This window comes from Panthera onca, chromosome A1, assembly GCF_046562875.1.
Source record: "Panthera onca isolate mPanOnc1 chromosome A1, mPanOnc1 haplotype 2, whole genome shotgun sequence".
Taxonomy (NCBI): domain Eukaryota; kingdom Metazoa; phylum Chordata; class Mammalia; order Carnivora; family Felidae; genus Panthera; species Panthera onca.
In genome coordinates, this window is record NC_138339.1 from 33,641,503 (window position 1) to 33,664,250 (window position 22,748).

Genomic DNA, 22,748 nt, shown 5'->3' on the forward strand with positions numbered 1-22,748 from the left:
GGAGTTTAACACTTAAAGGTTATAGAATAGAGAACACAACACTTAGATCGCTAGCGTGTTTCGGGTGTCCGCCACCCGAACAGAAGAATTCCGATGGGCCCAAAAAGGTGCCCCAGACGGGTGCCAGTGGACATCTCCTACTGGACCCGACCGACTGCCCTATAGCGCGTCCACCAGGGCTGTGTCAGTCACCAATACAGATCTCGCGCGGGAGAGCCAGAAACAAACAAACAGAAACGGACAGAGCTGGCTCACTTACCGATCGGTCTCAGGGACGACCCGTTGACTTGGGGTCTGGTGGGCTTGGGGGGATCCTGGACGAGCCCCCAAGTGATATGCCCAAATTCGAAAGACCCCCAAGAACAAACCACCAGAGTCCAGAGTCAAAGCCAAGCGGCAAGGGTCGTTTATTGCAGGTTCGAACCCGGACCTCCGCACACTCGTTACCAGTGATGCTAAGAGGTCCCGAGTGAGGATCTTACAGCTTCTTTTATAGACAGGCACAAACAAGTTAGGGATTTTTTGCGGTTACAGAGCTGTTATTGGTTGACATTTAAATTTGAACATTCAGCAGAACTTGATTGGTTCCCGCCTTTTTTTCAAACCACTCAGCAGAACTTGATTGGTTCCCTGCCTTTAGGTCAGACCACAACCGGGCACGCCCTGGCTGGTTCCGGGAACGGTGGGGGGAGGTCTTTTCTTTGCAGTTGTGAGTACACCTGGTAATTTTTCTCTTAGTCTCTCAACAGAAGTATGTGGACTCAGAATGCACATAATTACCGATAGGGCAATGCTGGTTTTTGATCAGTTTTAATTACAAGGCCAGAACAAATTCTCAGTGAGTACTTTTACATTTTTAAATCAACAGGTGTCCTTGGTGATAAATGCAAACTGATGAGAGACCATCATGCAAATTTACATTCAACTTTAATGGCTTAATTGTTCAACATTTTAAATTGCCATTTAATTTCAATGCCAGTAATTCTTGATTTCATATGCTATACCTGGCCAGGAAGAGAATAGATAATTGAAGACCACAGATAATCCAGTATCTCTTTTTTGGCCACTGATTTTAAATTTTCTCTCCAAACTCAATTTTCTTACACAAAGACTTTATTGTACGTAAATATTTTTCATGTTCCAGAGGACACATAAACACATAAGAAAATTTCCACAGACAAAAGAGAGCCCAAAGAGAAAAGCAGGGGTCATAAAAAAAAAAAATCTAAAAATGAAAAACGAAAGGGAAATTTCTGAGTGGCTACTATGCACCAGGCACTTAAAATGTATTTTTAATACCAACAACAGCCCTGTGAGGAAGATATGTCCATTTACATAGTAGAAAACAAGACTCAACGAAATTAAGAAACTTGTTCAGAGACATCCAAAGGGTGACATTCCTAGATAAAACAAAGTAAATCACTACTTCCTACTAATAGGATAACAACTTTTTCTTTATTCTGAATGGAAAAAAATAAAGAACATTCACCAAGGTTTTGAGCAAATTAAAAAGGCAGTTTTTGAACATTTGGTTATTTTTGCACTTATTTTTTCTTTGAAATTTTTACTGAGATGATTTTAATTTCTCATTCAGTTTGAATAAATAATATCGAGACGTCCAAGTCCCTGGTACATGTTTTCCTCCAATGACATCCTCTTACAAAACTGTCTTACAATATTGCATCCAGGCTAATCACAATGCAATCCATCAATCTTACTCACATTTCTCCAGTTTTACTTGTGCTCATTTGTGTATGGGTGTTTGTGTATATTTGGTTCTGTATCATTTTATCACATATGTCATAGTCCATATAGCCACCACCACAGGTAAAATACAGTTCCATCACCACCTGGACCCCTCAAGTGATCCTGTTATGACCATACCCACCTCCTTTCCACTCTTCCTCCTAGGTCCCTAAGCCTTGGTAACTTCTATTCTGTTCTACATTCCTAAAATTGCATCATTTCAAATATGTTACAGAAGGGAAATGATATAGTATATAATCTTTTGGTATTGACTTTTCATTCAGCATAATTTCCTGGAGATACACCCTAGCTGTCATGTGTTCATTTCTTTTTAATGCTAAGTAGTATTCCATATTTGGGATTTGCCAGCTTGTTTTACCATTCACCCACTGAAGGACATCTTAGCTGGTTCCAGGTTTTGGCTTTTATGAATAAAACTTATAGACATTCATGTATGGGTTTTTGTATGAACATAAGTTTTTAATTTTCTGGGATAAATGCCCAACAGTATTTGCTAGGCCATATGGTAATTGCATGTTTAGTTTTAAAAGAAACTGGCCAACTGTTTTCCAGAATGGCTATATTATTTTACATTCCCAACAAGAACGTAGGACTGGTTTAGTATGTCCACATCCTCGGCATTTGGTGTTGTCACTGGTTTTTATTGTAGTTATTCTGATCCAGTGTAGTGGTACCTCATTGTGGTTTCAATTTGCATTCCCCCGATAGCTAATGATGTTGTCTTTTCATGCTTTTTGCACTTGTTTTAATTCAATTAAGCACTGAGGTGTGCATTATTGGTGATTGGAAGAATAAAAAAAAACCAATTTTTAAAAATCCATCCTCATATTGTCTCCTCCATTGAGACTCCAGTTCCTTTTGATTAAATTTCTCGTCCAAAATCCAAGAGACCATCACTAAATCTCCTTATTCAGAACTGTAGTTATTATAGGGGCTCCTGGGTGGCTCTGTCAGTTAAGTGTCCGACTTCGGCTCAGGTCATGATCTCGCGGTCCATGAGTTCAAGCCCCGTGTCAGGCTCTGTGCTGACAGCTCGCAACCTGGAGCCTGTTTTTCGATTCTGTGTCTCCCTCTCTCTCTGACCCTCCCCCATTCATGCTCTGTCTCTGTCTCAAAAATAAATAAACATTAAAAAAAATTTTTTTAAAAGAACGGTAGTTATTATAAAGATACTGAAATGGATATTCATTTATATACTTCCTTTGAAAGCCTTTTTAATATGAAAAATTCCATATAATTAAGTGAATAGTATAATGAATTCTCATGTACCCATCATGCTCAGCTTTAGTAATTGCCAAAATTTTGCCATCTATCGTCTCTTTCCCAATTTTTATCATTTTTGCCAGAGTATTTTAATTAAAAAAAAATTTTTTTTATTAGAGGGAGCGAGTGAGCGCACCTGAGTGGGGGAGGAGCAGAGGGAGAGAGAGACTCTCAAGCAGGGTCCGTGCTCAGTGTGGAGCTTGACCCCATGACCCCAGGATCATGACTTAAGTCAAAATAAAACTCAGACGCAGGGTGCCTCAGTCAGGTGTGTCTGACTCTTGATTTCAGATTGGGTTATGATCTCACGGTCATGGGACTGAGGCCGGCGTGGAGCCCCACGTTGTGCTCATAGCTCAGAGCCTGCTTGGGATTCTCTCTCTCCCTCTCTCACTGCCCCTACCCCTGCTTGCAAGCACTCTCTCTCTCTCTCCAAATAAATATTTAAAAATAAATAAATAAAAGTAAAACCAAAAAAAAAAAAAAAAAAAAAAAAAAAAAGGGTTGGACATTCAACTGGCTGAGCCACTAAGGTGCTGTTTACCAGAGTATTTTAAACCAAATCCTTGCCATATAACTCCACCCATGAATTAATACTTTTCCTCATGAGGTCAAGTCATAAGATTGTTTAAGCTAGAGAACATAAGTAGAATATAGGGCAAAGGTTCACATGCTTTCTTCTTGCACTGATGAAAAAAAAAACCTGTGCTTTCAGAACATGATCAATCAGGCAGGTATATTTCTTGGAAAGTCTCATTGAGTTATTTTTAATATAGTTACTCTTTTTCTAGACTATACAACCCTGTTCTATATCTATAGGTAGATTAACCTTTTTACTATGGTCTTGATAAAATGAAAAAGATGTTTCCTTATTAAATGGAAAATCATAGGAGATAAACATATGCATCTACTCTATGTATAGGGCTCTGACTTTAAACCCTCATTTTTTTTCCTCCCATAAAAAATGACTTTTAAGTTTATGCCTGAGTTAACTTTTGTAAAGATGTCCACTTCTACCACAAGCTCAGCTGTTCTTGGAACATTTCTGCTTCTCTGTGATACTATAGATGACAATGAGGTCATTTCACAATTGCTTCTTTTCTGGAGAACACAGCTGGTTCAGTCTGGTCAGCAAGATTCTCGTTGCTGCATTTCCTGAGTCACCACAGTATTTCAATTGACCCCTTTCCAGAACAGATTACATCCATGTCATATCCTTCCACAATAAAACATCTATAATCAAATGACTACAGTGGCTATTGAGTGGTATGCCCTTTACTCTGGTCCAGAATTGTTTGGGTTCATAACTTTTTTTTTCTTTAAAAAAAATTTTTTTTTTTTTTTACATTTATTTATTTTTGAGAGACAGAGAAATAGAGCATATGTGGGGAGGGGCAGAGAGAGAAGGAGATAAAATCCAAAGCACAGAGCCCGATGAGGGGCTCGAACTCACAAACTGTGAGATCATGACCTGAGCTAAAGTCGGATGCTTAACCAACTGAGCCACCCAGGCGCCCCAGTTCATAACTTTTCAATAAATATTATCACACTGAAATTTTAAACTCAGATTTTCTTAAACCAAGCATAAGCAATGACTGATTTTTGTCTTCCACCTGCTCCTTACCAAGAGTACTGCATTATTTGTGGCAGAATTCCTTCTGATTTTGTACAGATCATACCAATTTATGAGTTACTTTAGCTCTCTGTTTTTTGTGGAGTTTGTTTTGGTTTTGATTGTTAAGAGTCATTTTAGCTTCTTTTTTCCAGACACGTTTACACATTTTATTGAACAATCTGTGGTATATTTTAGGATATGCTGAACAGAGGCAGGCAAGTATGAAATCTAATTTCAAGATCCCTCTGAACAGTCTCCCATGGTACACATACTTTTCCTCCACAGAAAAGGGAAACTCAGCACAATTATAAATTTACTCTTAAGTGTGATTATTTGATTAAGAGCTATGTCTCTACATTCATTGCTCTATCCCTAGAGCCTACTGCACTGCTGGCTCTCAGCGGGTACTTATGTCCGTTATGAATTTATTGCCTTTCAGCTCCAAATTCACCCATCATTGTCTTCTCCAAGATAATGGGAGCGGGCCCTGCAAATAGTATTCCTTTGCCAACTAGGATGACGTTAAGCTTTGTCAATAAAAAGTTTGTAAGAGACACTTGAAGAGGAAGAGGTTTTTCCTCCTGGTATGATGTACTTCTCTTGTCAGCGCCCTGCAGCTCACTCTTTTCCCACTGTCCAGGCCCCTACAGTAAACAAAGCTCCTCCAGAATCCAAAAACTGTGATACAACTGGCTTACCTAGTTCCTGACTCCTGCAGTGTGGGGTGGCCCGTGGGGCCAGTGCCTGCAGCTTCCCCCAGCACTACTTCAGGGAGTGACACAGGACACTTCCCTGTGAACAACATCCCTGTCATCTCTTCAGGTGGCTTTGTGGCAACTTCTGAAGTGTGGCATTCCCCTTAAGGACAGCTTCCTCTGGCTCCTCAAAGGCAGATTTCTAGCAAGTTCCGCTGGCATGGCACCAGAGCGACTTCTCTGCTATCCGTGAGCCATAGCTATGCACTTTCCCACAAGGTCTGGATCTCAGTCCTGTAAGCCTCTTCCTCAGAGGTTCCATCTCAAACCCAGGGTTATGGCTGTTCCTTAAATCCACTATTCCCATGTTGTAGAGACTTCTCTTTTCCTTTAACTAGCTAATTCCTCAATTCTCAAATTCCCTGTTACAGTTAATAATTCTTTACGTTAGAATTTCTCTGTTCAATTTACCATGTAAAGTGTCTACTGATTGGACCCTACCTGATAAAGTGCTCAAAACCACCTATTGAAAGAAGAACAGAAAAAAAAAATTAAAAGGAGGGAGAGCATAAGAAATTTAAGACCCCCAAATTATTATTGTCATATCCCCAAACCAGTTGTATATTTATTTGCTATTATTTGGAGTTAGAAATGTATGATCCTGTGTCATTGGAAAAATTATTTTCCAATAATTCATCCACTCCGTGTACTCCATCACTAAAAATTTATTGAGCAACTAGTTTGCTGAGCATATGCCAATACATTTCTTGGGATAATGAGAGAGTTGGTAAGTCTACAAAGAGAATCCAGACTATAAAACCCACAGAAATGTCCTTGAATATCAAGATTTCAGGAAACTAGATTTAAGACTGCCTTTAAATCAGACTACACAATATTTCCTGTTCTCTCCCTCCAACTCCCACCAATAAATAAATGAATGGGCAAATAATATGGTAAGTAATTTAATTCCTGTTCTTTAAAATCTCACTGTCAGGAAATGTGGTTAATGTCTAAATTAAATTCCTCACCCCTCCTTTTCTTCTCCTTTCCTTGACCTAGGGCATCCTTCACCAGTTATACACAGTACTTAAGTTATTAAATAACTCCTTGAGCTTCTGTAGTTCAAGTTAAATATTCCATGTACTTTATTTTTTCCCCATAGTTTGAGTCTTTTTAAATTGTCTTCCTGAGCACTTTCCATGTTGATCACATGTGTCTTAGTTCAGGCTGCTATAACAAATACCACAGACTGGGTGGCTTAAACATGAAACATTAATTTTTCACAGTACTGGAGGCTGGGAAGTCCAAGATCAAGTTGCTGGCAGATTCTGTGTCTGGTGAGGGCCCTTCTCATCACTTGAAGATGGCTGGCTTCTTGCATCCTCATATGGCAGAGAGAAAATGGGCTCTTGTGTTTCCCCTTTCTTAAAAAGGCACTCATCCCACCATGAAGGATCCACCTGCTTAACTTCCTCTAAACCTAATTACTTTTCAAAAGCCCTATAATGGGGTTTGAGGTTTCAACATATGAATTTTGGCTGGGGAGGGGGGACAGAAACATTTATTCTATAGCAATTTCATCTTAAATGCCATTGTTCTCTCTTTGGCAATCTCATATAGAGTTTGATACTATGGACTTAAGTGACTCCTCAAATACTTTGGTCTTCTACATGTGTGTAGCTGGGTAACTGTTATAAATTAAATGCCTTTAATTACAATAATAAAAACATTTCACATTTAGAGTAAACTTATGTTTACTTAAGACAGAAATTATGTTTATGGAAAGGATAAGAGTTGGGGGGGGGGGGGAGGATAGAAAGAGAGAGTTACCTGGAAGGCAAATCATGACTGAAAGATTACATAATAAGCACTTAGACTGCTTCGAAGAACTGTTTTAAACACCATTTACACATGCACTAATATAATCACCAACTCTTTCCTATCCAATAAAGCAGACATTATGCTCACTGAGAAAGGCCTTAGAGAACCCCTTCCGATTCACTGCTTCTAAAATGAAGGATTTCCCACACTTTAACATCTTTGAAATTGGAATGCATTTCACAAATGACAGTATCCTACCATCGCCTTGGCTCCTTCAGCTTTTGGTAGCCCAACTGCTCTGGAAGAAGCTGAGGCAGGCACCTCAGCTCCCTCTCATCCTTTTTCTGACCTGACTCAACACTCCAACCTGTCCCCTGGACAATCCAAACCCTTATCAGTAAGAAGCACCTAGACTGTAAATACACAAACTTCAAGGCAGGTGGATTTCCTTGGGCCATTAACTGCTCATGATGTCTATCAGCTGAATAAAGCCTCCATTAACAGCCCTTCTGTTTTCTAAATACAAAAAGGAAATACTAGGCAAACTTACCTGAGACTGAAGTCTAAAAATTCTTAATATGTATACAATAACATTTTATAAACGATAAAAAGCAATCATAGTACATTTTAAAATTGATGGTGTTCGTGCTCTCTGTGGAGCGTCTGGGTGGCTCAGTTAGGTGTCTGACTCTTGATCTCAGCTCAGGTCATGATCTCAAGGTTCATGAGTTCGAGCCTCACATTGAGCTCTGCACGGACAGTGTGGAGCCTGCTTGGGATTCTCTCTCTCTGCCCCTCCTCTGTGTGCACTCTCTCTCTCAAAAATAAACATTTAAAAAAATAAAATGAAATAGAATAGATGTTGCCTTCGGATATTTAGACCAACAGAATATAATGGCCCAGAAATAAATCCATGCAAATATAGTCAACTGATGTTCAACAGGGGTGCCAGGAATATACAATGGAGAAAGGACAGTCTCACTCAACAAATGGTGTTAGGAAAACTCGATATCCATATGCAAAAGAACAAAATTGGACCCGTATCTCACACCATACACAAAGATCAGCTCCATTCAAGATTTAAACCCATAAATCTATAAAACTAGTTTTATGAATCTATAAAACTCCTAGAAGAAAACATAGGGGAAGATCTTCTGAACAATGGTTATGGCAATGACTTTTTAGATAGGACACCAAGAGCACAAGTAACAAAAGCAAAAATTGACTAGTGGGGCTGCATATTATAAGGAACTCCACAACTCGATAGTAAAAATTCAAATAACTCAATTAAAAAATAGGCAAAGGACTGAAATAGACATTTTTCCAAAGAAAAGATACAAATTGCCAACAGGTATATGAAAAGATGCTCATCATCACTACTCAAGGAAATGCAAATCAAAATCATAATAAAGCATCACCTCAATAATAGATTAATAAGATAACTACTATTGAAAAAAAGAACAAGTGTTGATGAGGATGTGAATATATTAGAACCCTTGTATATTGTTGGTGGGAATGTAATGTAAAATGTTGCAGCTGCTATGAAAAGCAGTTTGGAGGCTCCTCAAAAAAATTAAAAATAACCTACGATCCAGCACCTAAATGTCCACTGACATATAATTGATAAAGCGAATATGTTATACACATACAATGAAATACTATTCAGCCATAAAAAGAAGGAAATCCTGCCATATGCAACAAAATAGATAAATCTAGAGGACATTATGCTAAGTGAAATAAGCTAGTCACAGAACAAATATTGCATGATTACATTTAGATCAAGTATCTAAAACAGTCAAACTCATAGCAACAGAGTAGAATGGTGGCTGTCAGGGACTGGGGCTAGGGGGACATGAGTTGCTGTTTAACAGGTATTAAGTGTCAATTACGTAAGATTAGTAAGTTTAGAGATCTGCTGTATTACACTGCACCTATAGTTAACAATAATTTGTTAAGAGGGTAGATCTCATGGTAAATATTCCTACTCTGATAAAAAAAAATTGATGGTATCTTATATTCTAAGAAACAAGATAGTAACAAATGTTCTCATACTGTATGTGTCTTGATGGCCCTAATGCTTTCCCATCCCTATACCCCCCAAAACTCCACAGGCTCCAGTACTGTGACCAATTTTCTTCTCATGGACCCCTTCTTCCCCAGTGAATGGCACTAGATCTCACTGAGTGATGCTCTCTCCGTGTCACCAATAATATTTATTTTCAGGTTGCCAATGTCAACCTTATTCCTGGAGTTCAACTGAATGGGTCTGAGCCACAACTCTGACTTTGAACATGTGTTAGGTTAATATAAAGGAAACCAAATTTCAAAAAGGAGTTTAGTCACAGAAATGAAGCAATGCCCATCAGCCCCTCCTGTTGATGTCAGTTGAGCATTCTTACCTGCAGTTGCCTACACAAAGCCTTTCAGATGAGCAAACTCAGTAATTTCAAGTCTTCCACAGGGACATTTTGCCTGGTGGGTGCCATTATCCTTTTTATTTTGGCAACTACCCATTTCCTCTCAAACTGGGTTGTACACAAGAGCTGTGTGGACAGGGGAACAAAGCTTCAAGATCTGTCCCATTAGGTTTAAAGGTTTTGTACTCTGTTTTATAGCTTACCAGAGAGCAACAAATCTAGTTCTATTCAGAGGATTTAATTCACATCTCATTAACTACCTTGGCAAAACCCAACATTAGCTTTGAAAGGCTAATTTGATTAAAGAATTGATGGACATTACTTCTCTCTGACTAATGAAGTTAATTTTAATGGAGGTAATAATGTCTCCCTGGAAGATTACTGGGAGAATAAAAGAAGCCAGCTAGCATATTCTAGGTGTTTTGTAAATTATGAAATGCTAAACAAATGTAGATGATTATCACAGGTCTCTGTATTCCTTTGTTGCAGTTTTTAGATTCTACCTCTTGTACCTTTCCCTTTCTTTCTCTAACTCTTCCTTAGAAGACTTGCTTAATTATTTAGCTGAGGGAAATCCTCAAGCCTGCAGGACTACCACCTCAGGTTTTCAACCAGTAAATTGGTTTAATATCATATTTGGAAGCCTACCATGCACAAGTTGTTATACAAATATATAAGGCGTTAAACACATACACGATACATACTACGTTCCAGTGAGGCCATTATACACACATTATGAAGCAGTATCTGGCTTAGAACCAGTTAGACAACTCTTAAACCCTTACCCACATTGAGCACCTACAAGGGTTGGAAACTGGAGATTAGAGGAATATTTATGGAGAAAATCTGGAAGGAGCCATTGGGGCACTCTAACTCCAAGAAGGCTAGGTGGGAGATGCTACCTCCTGTCCCCAGATCAAGAGAGAAGGGCTTCAAGTGGAACATCACAGTGTGTGTGTGTGTGTGTGTGTGTGTGTGTGTGTGTGTGTGTGTGTGTGAATCCATATCTCTGTATCTATAACTGTATCTGTATCTGTATCAGACTGGTGTCTGATTTCTTCTTGAAAATTTTAAAGGGTAAGAGATAGAATGCCTAGGAATGAGCCAAAGAAAGAAAATGACTGTGTTGGGCCCTGCAGTTTGTCAGGGGAAATGGGAGGGTTTCCTAGGGACCCATGGTGGGTTATGCTACAGAAGGGCCAGGATAATTGCCTGAGGTAATTTCCAAGTGGCCATCTGGAGTGGCACCTCATTAAAGGTAATAATGACCATGATAATCAAGCACATTTAACCTCTAAAACCAAATATATTTTTTGTTTGACTATGGTTTTGAGGGAAGGAGCTGTCTCATCAATCAGTTACCTGGATTGGTATAGGTATCACTCTCATGGGACTTGCTACAGGGTCCATAAAGGGTGTCTTTGGATGATTTTACACAGACGTGTCTAACATAATGGAAGTAAGAGAATTCAAGTGTATGCCATACAGACATGCATTCAGATCACGTGACACTTAGTGATATGTATGCTTAAACCTACTTTGATATTTAGTACAGTCTTAGGTGGGAAAGCAGTGTAGATATTAAAAAATAAAAGGATGGGAACAATTCTGTCCCAAGGTAATATTATGACATGGCATTTAAAAATGATCTGTCAGTATTTTGGCAACATTTTTCAATGTATCGATTTATACACTGTTATGTGTTCATTTTACAGATATATTAACTATGCCTTATAGAACCATGCTGAAAAGCAGTACATTCTGCTTCTTTTAAAGATGGGAAAATCCGAAAGTAAGTTTAAGAAACTGAAGATCATGCTCTGGTTGGAAAAGATTAGTACTAAGAAACCCATCCACTGAATAAATCTCCGCTTCTATTTCCATTGGAATAATTTTCAAAGCTATGTTGAATATACTGACATTGTCAGAAAAAGAACCTCTACCCACAACCTTCCTACCCACTGGTAATACCTATAAATGCTCTTATATGTGTTCTCTGGGACCAGCTGCAGCAGTTTTACTCATGTTCTGCATAACTTCTGTAGGAGACCAGATCCCTCCCAAGATTCATGAATTACAAAAGCTGTTTGAGTTCACACTTTGGTTGCAGATGAAAAGACCCACAAAGACCCAGCCGAAGGGAAATGGGAGACTTGTGGGCTCATGTACAAGCACGGCTGGAGGGAAGGTAGCCTTAGGCACATCGAGAACCAAGAACGCAAATACCACTAGGAAGCTCCTTACTTACAACTCAGTGTGCTTGTGTTTCAGCTTGTTTTGTCCAACTGGAACTCAGCTGCTAGGGTGTGCATGTGTGTAAGTATGTATGTGTGTGTGAGTGAAGGGGGAAAATGGGGTGTTGGTGCCAGACTCACATTCTTATGGCTTAGTGACCAGAAAGGAATAGGAAAATTAGCTTCTCTTTTATCTCCAGTTTTTGCACATGGGAGAAATGACCTTACTGGTATATCCTGGCTCATAGCACACCCCCGCCCACCCCCCCCACCCCCCCGCCGCAGCGTATGAACACTATGGACAAAGAAGAGCTATCAAAACAGGCATTTTCTGGGCACACACCCAACCCCTTGGCCAGGGCATGAGTCTGTCACCAGAGGAACAACACAGATGCTGGGCAGACTATACTAGAGCCACTTCAAAATGCAAGCAAACTCAACATGCCACTGGGAAGCTAATTAATTAATTAATTAATTAATTCATTCATTAATATATGTCCTAAAAGAATGTAAGATAAAAGCAAAAAAATACATATTAATACATGAAGCCTGGTAATCCATATTTATAGATAAATGACTGGTTCTGACAAGGAGTAAAATCAGAATTCATTTAGGTAAAAATTTCATTTGTTCTTTCATAAAAAACAGTATTTGCTCTTTGGTAAGATAGAAAGAAAAGCAACAACTTGATTAGAAGCCATAAAGTATATAAACTATTTATTGTTGGTCTTTCCACCAATCTCTAGTGTATTATTCCCATGATTGGTCACACCATTCCCAAACAAGAAAGAAGACAATCACACTGATCTATATCAATTCAGGATATTTACTGTATTTCTTATTGTGTTTTTATCCATGGCACCCTTTAATCAAGAATATAAAGTCATCTACTTAGGTTTTACCATTCAAAGTTGGGGACACTCTTAGAATCACATTATCTTAAAGTAATGAAATAGAATAATAAGCAACTAAGTCTGCAAATATAGCAACTGTCAATAACATACATTTTACCAAATTATAATTCTAAGATATGTATTATTCTCTGGACCTCACAAATTCCAAAAAGAGGCCTTTTTACCAGTATTGGGACAGTATGCTTTCAATCCCGCAGCCAGCAAGACTCTTTTAGATAGAGAGTGTGATACAAAAAAAAGCCTCTCTCCTCTAATACCATACATGACACAATTGTAGTTGTACCTAAACAGAAAGGGAGCTTCGATGCTAACTATCACCTAAAAATACACATCAATTCCTATATACATATCTGGTGCCAGAGGAATGATATATTGCACTGTACTATGCCTACATCTGCCTGGAGAACAGCTGTCTGACCTGTCTTCAGGGTACCCGGTCTATTTCTCCCATTTGATACCTAGGATGCCTGGGATGCCCACAGGGTGACTATTTGGTAGGGAGGATACTTCTGAGGAAAATTTCCTTACAAAACCCACTCTACCATGTTTCTTTTCTTTTCTTACGTTTATTTGAGAGGGAGAGAGAGAGGGAGGAAGAGAGAGAGCGAGCGAGCGAGCATGCATGCGCACAGACACACATATGTGATCAGGAGAGGGGCAGAGAGAGACGAGAGAGATTCCTAAGCAGGTTCCATGCTGTCAGCACAGAGCCCCATGTGGGGCTTGATCTGATGAACTGCGAGATCAAGACCTGAGCTGAAATCTAGAGTCAGATGCTTAACTGACTGAGCCACCCAGGCACCCCTACCATGTTTATTTTCTAACACTAAAAGTTCCCTGCTCTTCAAAGCCTAGATTTACTTATCAGTATTTCCTTTATTTGGATAAAGCTGAATTAAAAGTAGTTTGTTCAAGGAAGTAGCCTGGGCAGAAGAAAGAATAGTGCTCTGTAGAAAAAGGCATTCAATATTTAGAAACTTTTCTGAACAGGGGTGCCTGGGTGGCTCAGTCAACTGAGCATCCGAATTTGGCTCAGGTCATGATCTCACGGTTCGTGAGCTTGAGCTTCACGTCAGGCTCTGTGATGAGAGCTCAGAGCCTGGAGCTGCTTTGGATTCTGTGTCTCCCTCTCTCTGCCCCTCCTCTGCTTGTGCTCTCTCTCTCTCAGAAAAAAACATTAAAAATTTTTTTTAAAAAAATAAATTTTTCTGAACAAAAATAAGAGATCCTGAAAAGAAAGAAAAAAATATTTTAAACTCTGTTGTCACTGTGACAGGATTCATGATAAATTATCCCATAGCCCCTTGTGGCTTAAAAGGAAGTCTTGAAGGAGTAGCCCACTGTACCTCAATCACATAGAGAAAGCCTCTTAAGGACCCCTCTGGATACACAGAAATACTACATTATTTTAAAATGAGAAAACAGACTAGATCAGTTAGGTTTATAGCCCTCTTCTCATAATAAACCTTCATCTTTGGCAAAGCACAAATGGTTGCTTGGTTTATAAAGGCAACTTGTTGGTGAGATGTCAGCACCAGCAGACCCTACACACTCTGGTCTCTCCCCATGAACCAGTTACTTCTCCCACACAGAGATGTTCCTGTTTGCCTTACTGAACATCGATTTAGTTGTAGAAAGTGTGGGAGGAGAAGGGATGCTTTAGGGAAACAAGATGCAATCACAAAATCAGAGGCTCTAAAAGAAAAGTCAGAGGAGGCCAAAAGAAAAACATAATCATTAAGACAGCATTTCTCCTACTCAAAATTCACACAGATGTTATCATTCAGCACTAGTGCAATGCTGCCTTGGGTATACTCTGGGTGGAGTTCTTTATCTCCCTCATTCTTTTTTTCTATACGTCAAGATTTAGTTGGGAGGGACAGCACATCAGTGAAAGTCTTCCTAAGGGCCCATCTTGGTACAATTTTGTGTACATATCACAAAAGGTAAAGATAAATCCAATGTGAGCACCAGTTGTAAAGATAAGCCTTCAAAGCAATCATAAAACAAGTAAGATAATCATTTATATTATATATATATATATCTGTCTTTCATTAAAACTTTATAGCACACTAGAGAGAATAAAGACTACATGGCTGCTACAGTGTAAAATGCTGGAAGAAAACTAGTCAAAACTGCTTCTTAGATATACAATTATGATTACTGATGTCCTTTCAATGAAATCCTATGTGGTTAAAATGAGAAACACACAACCTGGGAGAAATGTCTATTCCACATTGCAAGTTGTGATCTGCTGCATTGGTATGAGTTTTGGTGAAACCTGGTAAAAGAAAGAGAAGAAAAAATGACCAAATTGTACAAAACCTCATGGCATCAACATCTCTTTTCTGAATTTCCAAACCTGAATAATGTTGGCAACAAACAGCCTTGCCACAGACATCACCTAGAGTTTCCTCATTATTTTCCATTCTAAACCAACGAGACAGAAAACTCTTTCCTGTTTATGTTGTGGGTATATAGTTCTCAACCTTCTTGCACGTTACAGTTCCTAAATTAAGCATCAGTAAGACTGGCAACAGCAAGAGGGTGGAGGAACAGACAGAGACGATAAAGGGTCCAGAAAACCAAGCTCTCGGAATGGATCACTGAGCTCTGAGATTGATGCCTCTGAGAGTACCCAAAACAGAGACACAGAGTAAGGCACAAGTCTCAAAATGCTCAAAATAAGTCTAGTCAATTCCCAATTTCGTTGACACAATGTAGTCTTTGGATTAACTGGGCCCATATTAATGAAGAGATACATGATCGATGATGAATTTTATCAGAAATATCATAATCAGAATGGAAATGATATGAAGGCAGTAAAAAGATTCCAAGTTATTTTTAAAAAGGAGGTAATAGCATTAAAAATATTAAATGTTGACTAGGTTTATGTTCAATATACAGAACAATACATGCATTCCTAGAAGACTTGAAGCAGAGAAAAATGAGGACAGGTCTACATTTAATGGTAGAGCTGGTGGAAGAATAAAGTTAAATGTAAGTAATTTGGCTTAATTTTGACTGATCTTTCAAGGCAATGTCAGGTACAGATGTCTTCATTCAGTCTGGCAAATATCCATGGAGTCCTATTAAGTAACAGTCCCCATGGAAAGCACAGTGGGGGCATATTAAAATCTAGATGATTTTTGAGCTCTTCAAGAATGAAGCGACTGAAGTGGGCCTAGCCTTCCAGAATAAACAGTTAATATTTTGTTAAATTAATGAAAAAATGAATGAATAAATGGATTAAATAAGCTTTAAAGAATTAGAAGAAAGGTTTTAATAGAGGTTAAAACAGTATTAACAATAGGAGTAGACAATTATTTGGCTTTGATGAGGTTAAATATTTTTAGTTCATTTATAAATTGTTTCTGAATTAGCTCTTCACAATGTCAAGAGCTAATGCCCCCTTTTCTGTTTTTCTACTAAAAGAATGACATGATCAGAGTAAAAAGGATCGGTATGGCTTGGTATACAGCTTAAAATAAATGACAGCTCATTCAGACCTGCCAGTTCCAAGAGCAGATATATAACAATAGACAAAATAATAGACATATAATAAATAGTCAAAAATCACAGCCCACATGTGCATAGATCTTCAACTCTACTGAAAAGAACAAAAGACATATGGGCTCTGAGTATTTAGAAAGTGTGTCTCACAAACAACCCATTTTCTTTTTTTAAACAACAGAGCATCTGTAGAAATAATTTAATGAAATGAAACTCTATTTTTCGGGAAACAGATCATTTCCAATAGATGCTTTATAGCATTTCCTTTAAAAGGAAACTGGACACCTTAATTTTATAACCTAAACATCTGATCACTTTCCTTGGCATACTGACCCTACTTTGAGCTCTTAATGTCATTTATATCCTCAATGTGGACTCTGACTTATGAAAAAAGAAAGAGATGAAGCTTTATGTAGACTGACTTGGCCCACCTATTTTTGTAATGAAAAACACCTACTAAATCACCATTTTTCATCCTGTTCGCATGCTCAGTCTCATCAACATTTTAAGCCCATGCAGGCTGAAGCAGATCATCCTGCCAAGGTGATCTACAGGTAACACAAGACTATATGATTTAGGTGTAGAATATAAGCCAACAATTTGTTTTCCCAGTCCATTGAAATCCCAATGGTATACAATTTAATTCTGGCATAATGCCAGTTCATAATAGATACGGAGTATAAATTTATTCAACTTAGCAAAGAATATGTACACCTGGCTTCTTCCAAATTTCACTGCAAACATATAAATAAGCTGTATTCTTACTTAATTTTTGCCAATGGTGGTTTAGATGTATTCCTGCCTGTAGAATAAGACCAAGACCCTTGGGAGTAGGAACTACACCAATTTGTTCTATTTTATTCACATTTCATAGCTCAATGTGGGACACAAATGGGTGTTCAATAAATAATCATGGTTGACTGGAAGTTTATTTTACCTCTGGAAGTTTATTTTACCATGTGATTTTCAAATATGGATTCAATTTTTTTTTAAATCTAATTAAAAAATAAAAACAGAAGGAAATAATGTTGTTTCAAAAAAGGTCCACAGACATATATGGTAAAGAAAAAAATATTTTATGTAACACAAGCATGCATTAGAAAAGAGAGAAATGAATAACCATTTGAATTAACTACTCAGTGGAAAAAGAGACTTTGGAGATAATGCAATTTAAGTGATGGCATATCACTTTTCCCTTTTCTTTCTACTTTGGCCCATCAAGTAACTGGCAGGAACACACTGAGTGAAATACAGGAATCTGACATTTTCATTAGCTTGTCACAGCTTTAATAGGAGAAAATGTTAGCCAACACATTTTCAAAATTACTCAGACCTAGGTTTTCACCCTTTTTTCTTTATTATGCAACAACCTGGTTGTCTAACTATTCCCTTCTAAAATGTTTATTTCCAGGTATACATTGAAGACTGAGTGGGCCTTTTCTCAAAAAGGAATTTTGACTAACTTGTATAAAGTTATATAGAGTGTAAAATGGTACCTATCCATTAATAACCACATGGAATATCTTCTAAATTATGATGTGAAACACTTTATTTGAATTATCAAATTTGAATTTGAATTATTTAATTATTAATTTAATTTGAATTATCAAATAAAGAAATGTTACCCTCAATATAATTTTATTATTGTATGTATTTTATTGATAACCCAGCTATTACACAGAACATATTAATTAGAGCATTCTAGTCCCTAGCATTACAGAAAAACAATCTGCTACATGTGATTTCACCCATCAGGATCTAAAGAGATGCCACTGATCATCAGATCCTCAAAAGCTAGCTCTTTTGTTGAGATGGTTCAGCTGATACTACACCTTTTCATTTTCACAACAACACTAATATGCAAATTCACATCTTATCTCAATAGCCTAATTTGGAGGAAATAAGATTACATGTCAGTGTCAAAAGAGAAAGAGGGTGATATGGTATTAAATAAGAAACCACAGAGATATTTTTCAGTGCATCAACATAGGGAAACTAGCACTTAAAAACAAAAAACAAAAAGCAAAAAGCAAAAGCAAAAAGCAAAAACACTAAAACACCTTTTTCATCCTGACTTAACTATATAAATGGAAAAAAAAAAAAAGCAGATAACAACAAGGGTCCTTTCTTTGTATATCCTCTTTCGTGACAAAGAAATGAAAATCATGTGGATTCGAAAATATTACCTGATGAAGAAGAGGTTAACTTACCCACAATGGGGAAAAATACAAAGAACAGCTGATAGGTAAGACGAATTACTTGCTTCTACCACTGAAGTAAGGGACTCTAAACAGTGAAAAGTATAAACAGATCTCATTTATTCTCCCTAAGGTTACTAAAAAGCTAATTAAAGATGTGGGTATTTTTTTGTTGTTGTTTTTTGTTTTTTTTTGTGCTAGGTATTGCTGACAGACTTCTTTTTTCCAAAGGGAAATTCAAAAAAGGTTAATAGACAAAGACCCTCAGACAGTACCATAAACAGTTATATGTGGATAATGAATTATGCAGCAAAATTGTTTTTATAGAAATTTGTTATGCATTAACAGGTACCAGCCAAGCATGTAGTACCTAAGGAAGAAGTGTATGAAATATATGCCTGATTTATCAAATAGGTTTTGTTAAATTACTTTCTCCAGGATGGGTAGCTGCAACATTTCTTCCCCATTATAACTATTTCATTTTAACTAGTAAATCCCTTCTTAAAATGTATGTGAAAAGGAAATTCTTTTCCTTCAGCTTTTCAGAGACATTTCTCCTTTATTTTGATTAACTTCAAACAGACTGAACCATCCTCTCGACCCCCATTAGATGGGTGATCAGTGATTTATAAACAAGCACTTACATTAAAGGGTGACTATATTATAATATTATTTTTGTTTTGAAAAGTGATTTGGGGATTTCTTTAATTATACTCCTCTGGTGTATTATGTGCTTTGTAAGTCTGAGTTTTTATGCACTACGTTTTTCTTTAAATGCAGGATATACCTATTTTGTGACTGTAACTCAGTGGCAGAGCTCAACGTTCCAACATGTTCAATGGATGGAATAATCAAGCATCGAAGTTAATAAAAGAGAAAGCCCTAAGTCATAGGTGGATTAAAAAATAAGGGAGCATCATTTCTCCATGTGTGGCTCACATCTTGGAGTTAACGGAGTCTAGCCACAGCTCTGATAGGTAACCCAAGAACAGAAGATTTGCAAGGGACTTTACAGAAAGTAGCTTTGTGTTCAAGCTCCACCTTCTGTTTCCAGCAGCCCCTGGTGGTTCCTCCCCCTCCTGCTTCTGACTCCTGAGCCAAAGGGTGGCCGTGAGTCAGAGCCCGTTCCTGCTCCCACCTGCTCTCATCTGGAGGCACCCTTCCCTTCACTCCTGTTCTCTGTAAAGGTCAACTCCAAAAATGATCACAAATTAATGGTTCATGTCCTGTAAACACCCATTAATCAAGCTCATGATATAGGACAAGTGGCTGGATTTATTCACAGAAACACTTACTGCAAAATCACACCCAGTGCTCTTTTTGATGTCATCCACGGTCAGGCCTTCCCAGAGTTCAATCAGAGTCAGTCCTTTCTTGTTGTCCACGTCAAACACAGCCTGTCGGAATCAAGAAAACGACAATGACAATTTCCATCACAGTAATAATTTTACAACACAAAATAGAAACAACCTCTCAAGTTCTTAAAGGAGAGACAAGACTGAGGACAAAAGACTGAAAATCAGCAATGAGAAAATGTCAACTCTAATGGTTATATTTTGGTGAGAATAAATGCCAGCTCTCTAATCGGCAATTAGTTGTGGAGCACTGTTGATGTCAGAAGATAAATGAATGTTGACTGCTGATGGCACATGCTACTCCTGTAACCAGTTTTGGGTTTTTGTTTGTTTTGTTTTGTTTTGTTTAACTACTTTCCTTTAGTTAGGTCTAACACTTCTGGTCAAAATTTCAGTTAGAAGAATAATGATGATTTGAAGGAAAAAAGGAATGAAGAAAGGGAGGGAGGGAGAAGATATTTGGAAGGTGAATATACAAGGATGGTGGGGGAGAGCTGATCAATGCTGCTAGGTAAAGAGTTACAGGAAATAAAAGAAAGCACTTCGAAGTGGTTATGAGTAATTACAAAGGGATAGCTGTCCTGATCCTGAAAGAACCCCCCCCACCCCCAGGTAAATATTACAACTTTCCCTTTTAAGTCCTGCAAAGACACACAGGTCCAAGAGGACAGCATGAGAATCTCCCCCTTGGTATGAAAATCAAATGAAGATGCTCGTGTTTAGGACAAGCATGAGAAGGCTAACCTCACCTTAATGGTCCTTTACAACATTGTGGTTGGTAATGCCAGGTGATGGTAATGCCCATTGGTACAGTATGACCTCAGCACGAAGACTCAACTTGTTGTACCTGACTTAGGATACCTGCCATTTGTTACACTTAGCAATATGACAACCTGAGTGGAAGGGACTGACAAAGTCATTTAATATAACCTCCCGCTCAGGAATTCTTCCATTCTTCTGAGATGGTCGGCTCTGCTGAGAGGCTTCTGATGCTAGGAGGCTCACTTGTCTCAAGGCAGATTAGATGGTCCATGGATGGGCAGCTCTAACTATAACAGCCCAAAACTGCTTCCCTCTTTCACTTGCTGGATCTACAAGCAAAAGGCACTATTCCCTCTCTTGGCTTTCACTACTAGTTTCCTCTCTCTCTGACTTAAAAATTATGTTCCTCATATCCTTCCCCTCTTCCAGGTTGACCTTACATTCAACTATTATTCACAAGTTGATCTTTATTTTCAGCTAGTTTGGAAATCAAACCCAAAATTTCCATTTTAAACACTCTAGTGGATAGGAGGCTAATATGAAGACACAGCAACCTGTAGAGGAAAGAACCCTGGCTTTCGAGCTGGACTGGAATTTCGGCTCTGCCACACACTAGCTAAGTGATCTTTGGTGAACCTGCCTTTGCATGTGTACATGGATGTCAAAAAACCCTACTTCCCACGATTGCTATACAGGACAAATATAATGAACATTATCTGGGCACCTGGAATCATGCCTGAGGCATAGCAGGGGCACCATATACATGCATGTTCTTTCTCCTTAATAGCTTAACTTATTGTCACTTGTGTGTGAACTCAAATCAAAGCCCTAAAATGGTTATTAGTCTCCCCGTTAACTGATTTTTCCCCCTTGAGCAAAACATTAAGAGGACATGATACCTGAATTCTATGTTTATGTTTGATGAATTTACAGATTACCTGGTTGATTTTACTGGAAAAGATTTAAATTTTAGAGGAAATATTCCAGAAAACTTCCTTTTTGTTTGCACATTTTTATGTTCCTAAAAAAAAACAAAACCTGTTTTTTCAGTAAAAATATGTGTTTTGAGAAGGAAGAAAATGGTCATTTACGAATGTCTGTATGCTACATTAGCTTATTTAATTCCAAAATGACAATTAAAAAAATTTTTTTAATGGACACTTTTGCTTTGTAGAAAATGTGTCTGGAGCATTATTCATACTGATTTTCTTTTCCCTGCATTATGAACAACTGTAAATTTATCAAAATGAAACAAATTAAAAAAAAAGAGTCTCTAGATTATATTATTAAGAACAGGAAGGGAAGGGATTTGGGAAAAAGATAACTGTAGTGTCATGAATATAAGCCTTCAGTGATCAGGGAGAGAAAATCTATGGCAAATCTACTTACTGCTTTTAGAAAACTTTTAACACCTTTATCAAACTCTAATTAGCTCTCAAGGTCATATACTGGAAAGCCAAGCATCTATTATTAAAATGAAGGGAATTTACTTTTGAAATATTTAGGAAGATTTCCATTTAGCAGTATAAAGTATAAACAAAACCTTAATAAAAATGGAAACCACATTATAGATAAAGCAGTTAATCATAGCCCAGCTGCTGGCGAAGAAAGCATCTTTCATAACCTCATTCTAGCAGTACAAAACTAGGAAATCAGGGTCAAAAATCTCCAAAGCCTCTTTCAAAAGGCAAACTAATGGAATATCTTTAGAAGTTGAAAATGGAATTCTAGGGGCATATCTGCAATGGCAGGCTGAACACATTTATTGCCCTAATGGCACCGCATTCTCATTCAGTCATTCAACAAATATGCATTAGAGCACCTACTATGTACAGAGCCACAGGGGTAAATGTGCACCGTTCCCTTCCTTGGGGTTCCCACAGCTGTCTTTCCCTTTGCCCATTTTTATCTATCCAATGTCATCTACACTAAAGGCTTCAATTATCCTTTACTAGGTTAATGACTTCCACAAGTTTGGTCCAATACTGACTTTCCTTCTGAGCTCCACATCCACATCTCTGTTTATCAGAAATCTCTGACTGGACGTTCAGGATGTTAACATGTTCAAGAATATCCAACTGGGTGTGTCAAAGCTGAACCCAATCTTTTACTGCCTCCCACTGCTCCTCTTCTGTCTCTTCCTACCGTCTGGGCTTCATTAGGAAAACTTAGGAAGCACCTCTGTCTTAGCAGC

The 22,748-nt window shown here is 38.0% G+C and overlaps 1 protein-coding gene across 1 annotated transcript in view; it reads right to left on the reverse strand.

Annotated features, from left to right (window-relative positions):
• Positions 1-12,512: 12,512 nt before the first annotated feature.
• OXCT1 (3-oxoacid CoA-transferase 1) overlaps positions 12,513-22,748 on the reverse strand; it is a 137,533-nt gene continuing 127,297 nt past the window's right edge. Inside the window, exons 16-17 of the mRNA XM_078445145.2 lie at positions 19,733-19,834; positions 12,513-15,007 (exon numbers count right to left, since the gene is read on the reverse strand). Coding sequence (XP_078301271.2) covers positions 14,954-15,007; positions 19,733-19,834 — 156 coding nt within the window. The 3' untranslated portion in view covers positions 12,513-14,953. The remainder of the gene's footprint in view (positions 15,008-19,732; positions 19,835-22,748) is intronic.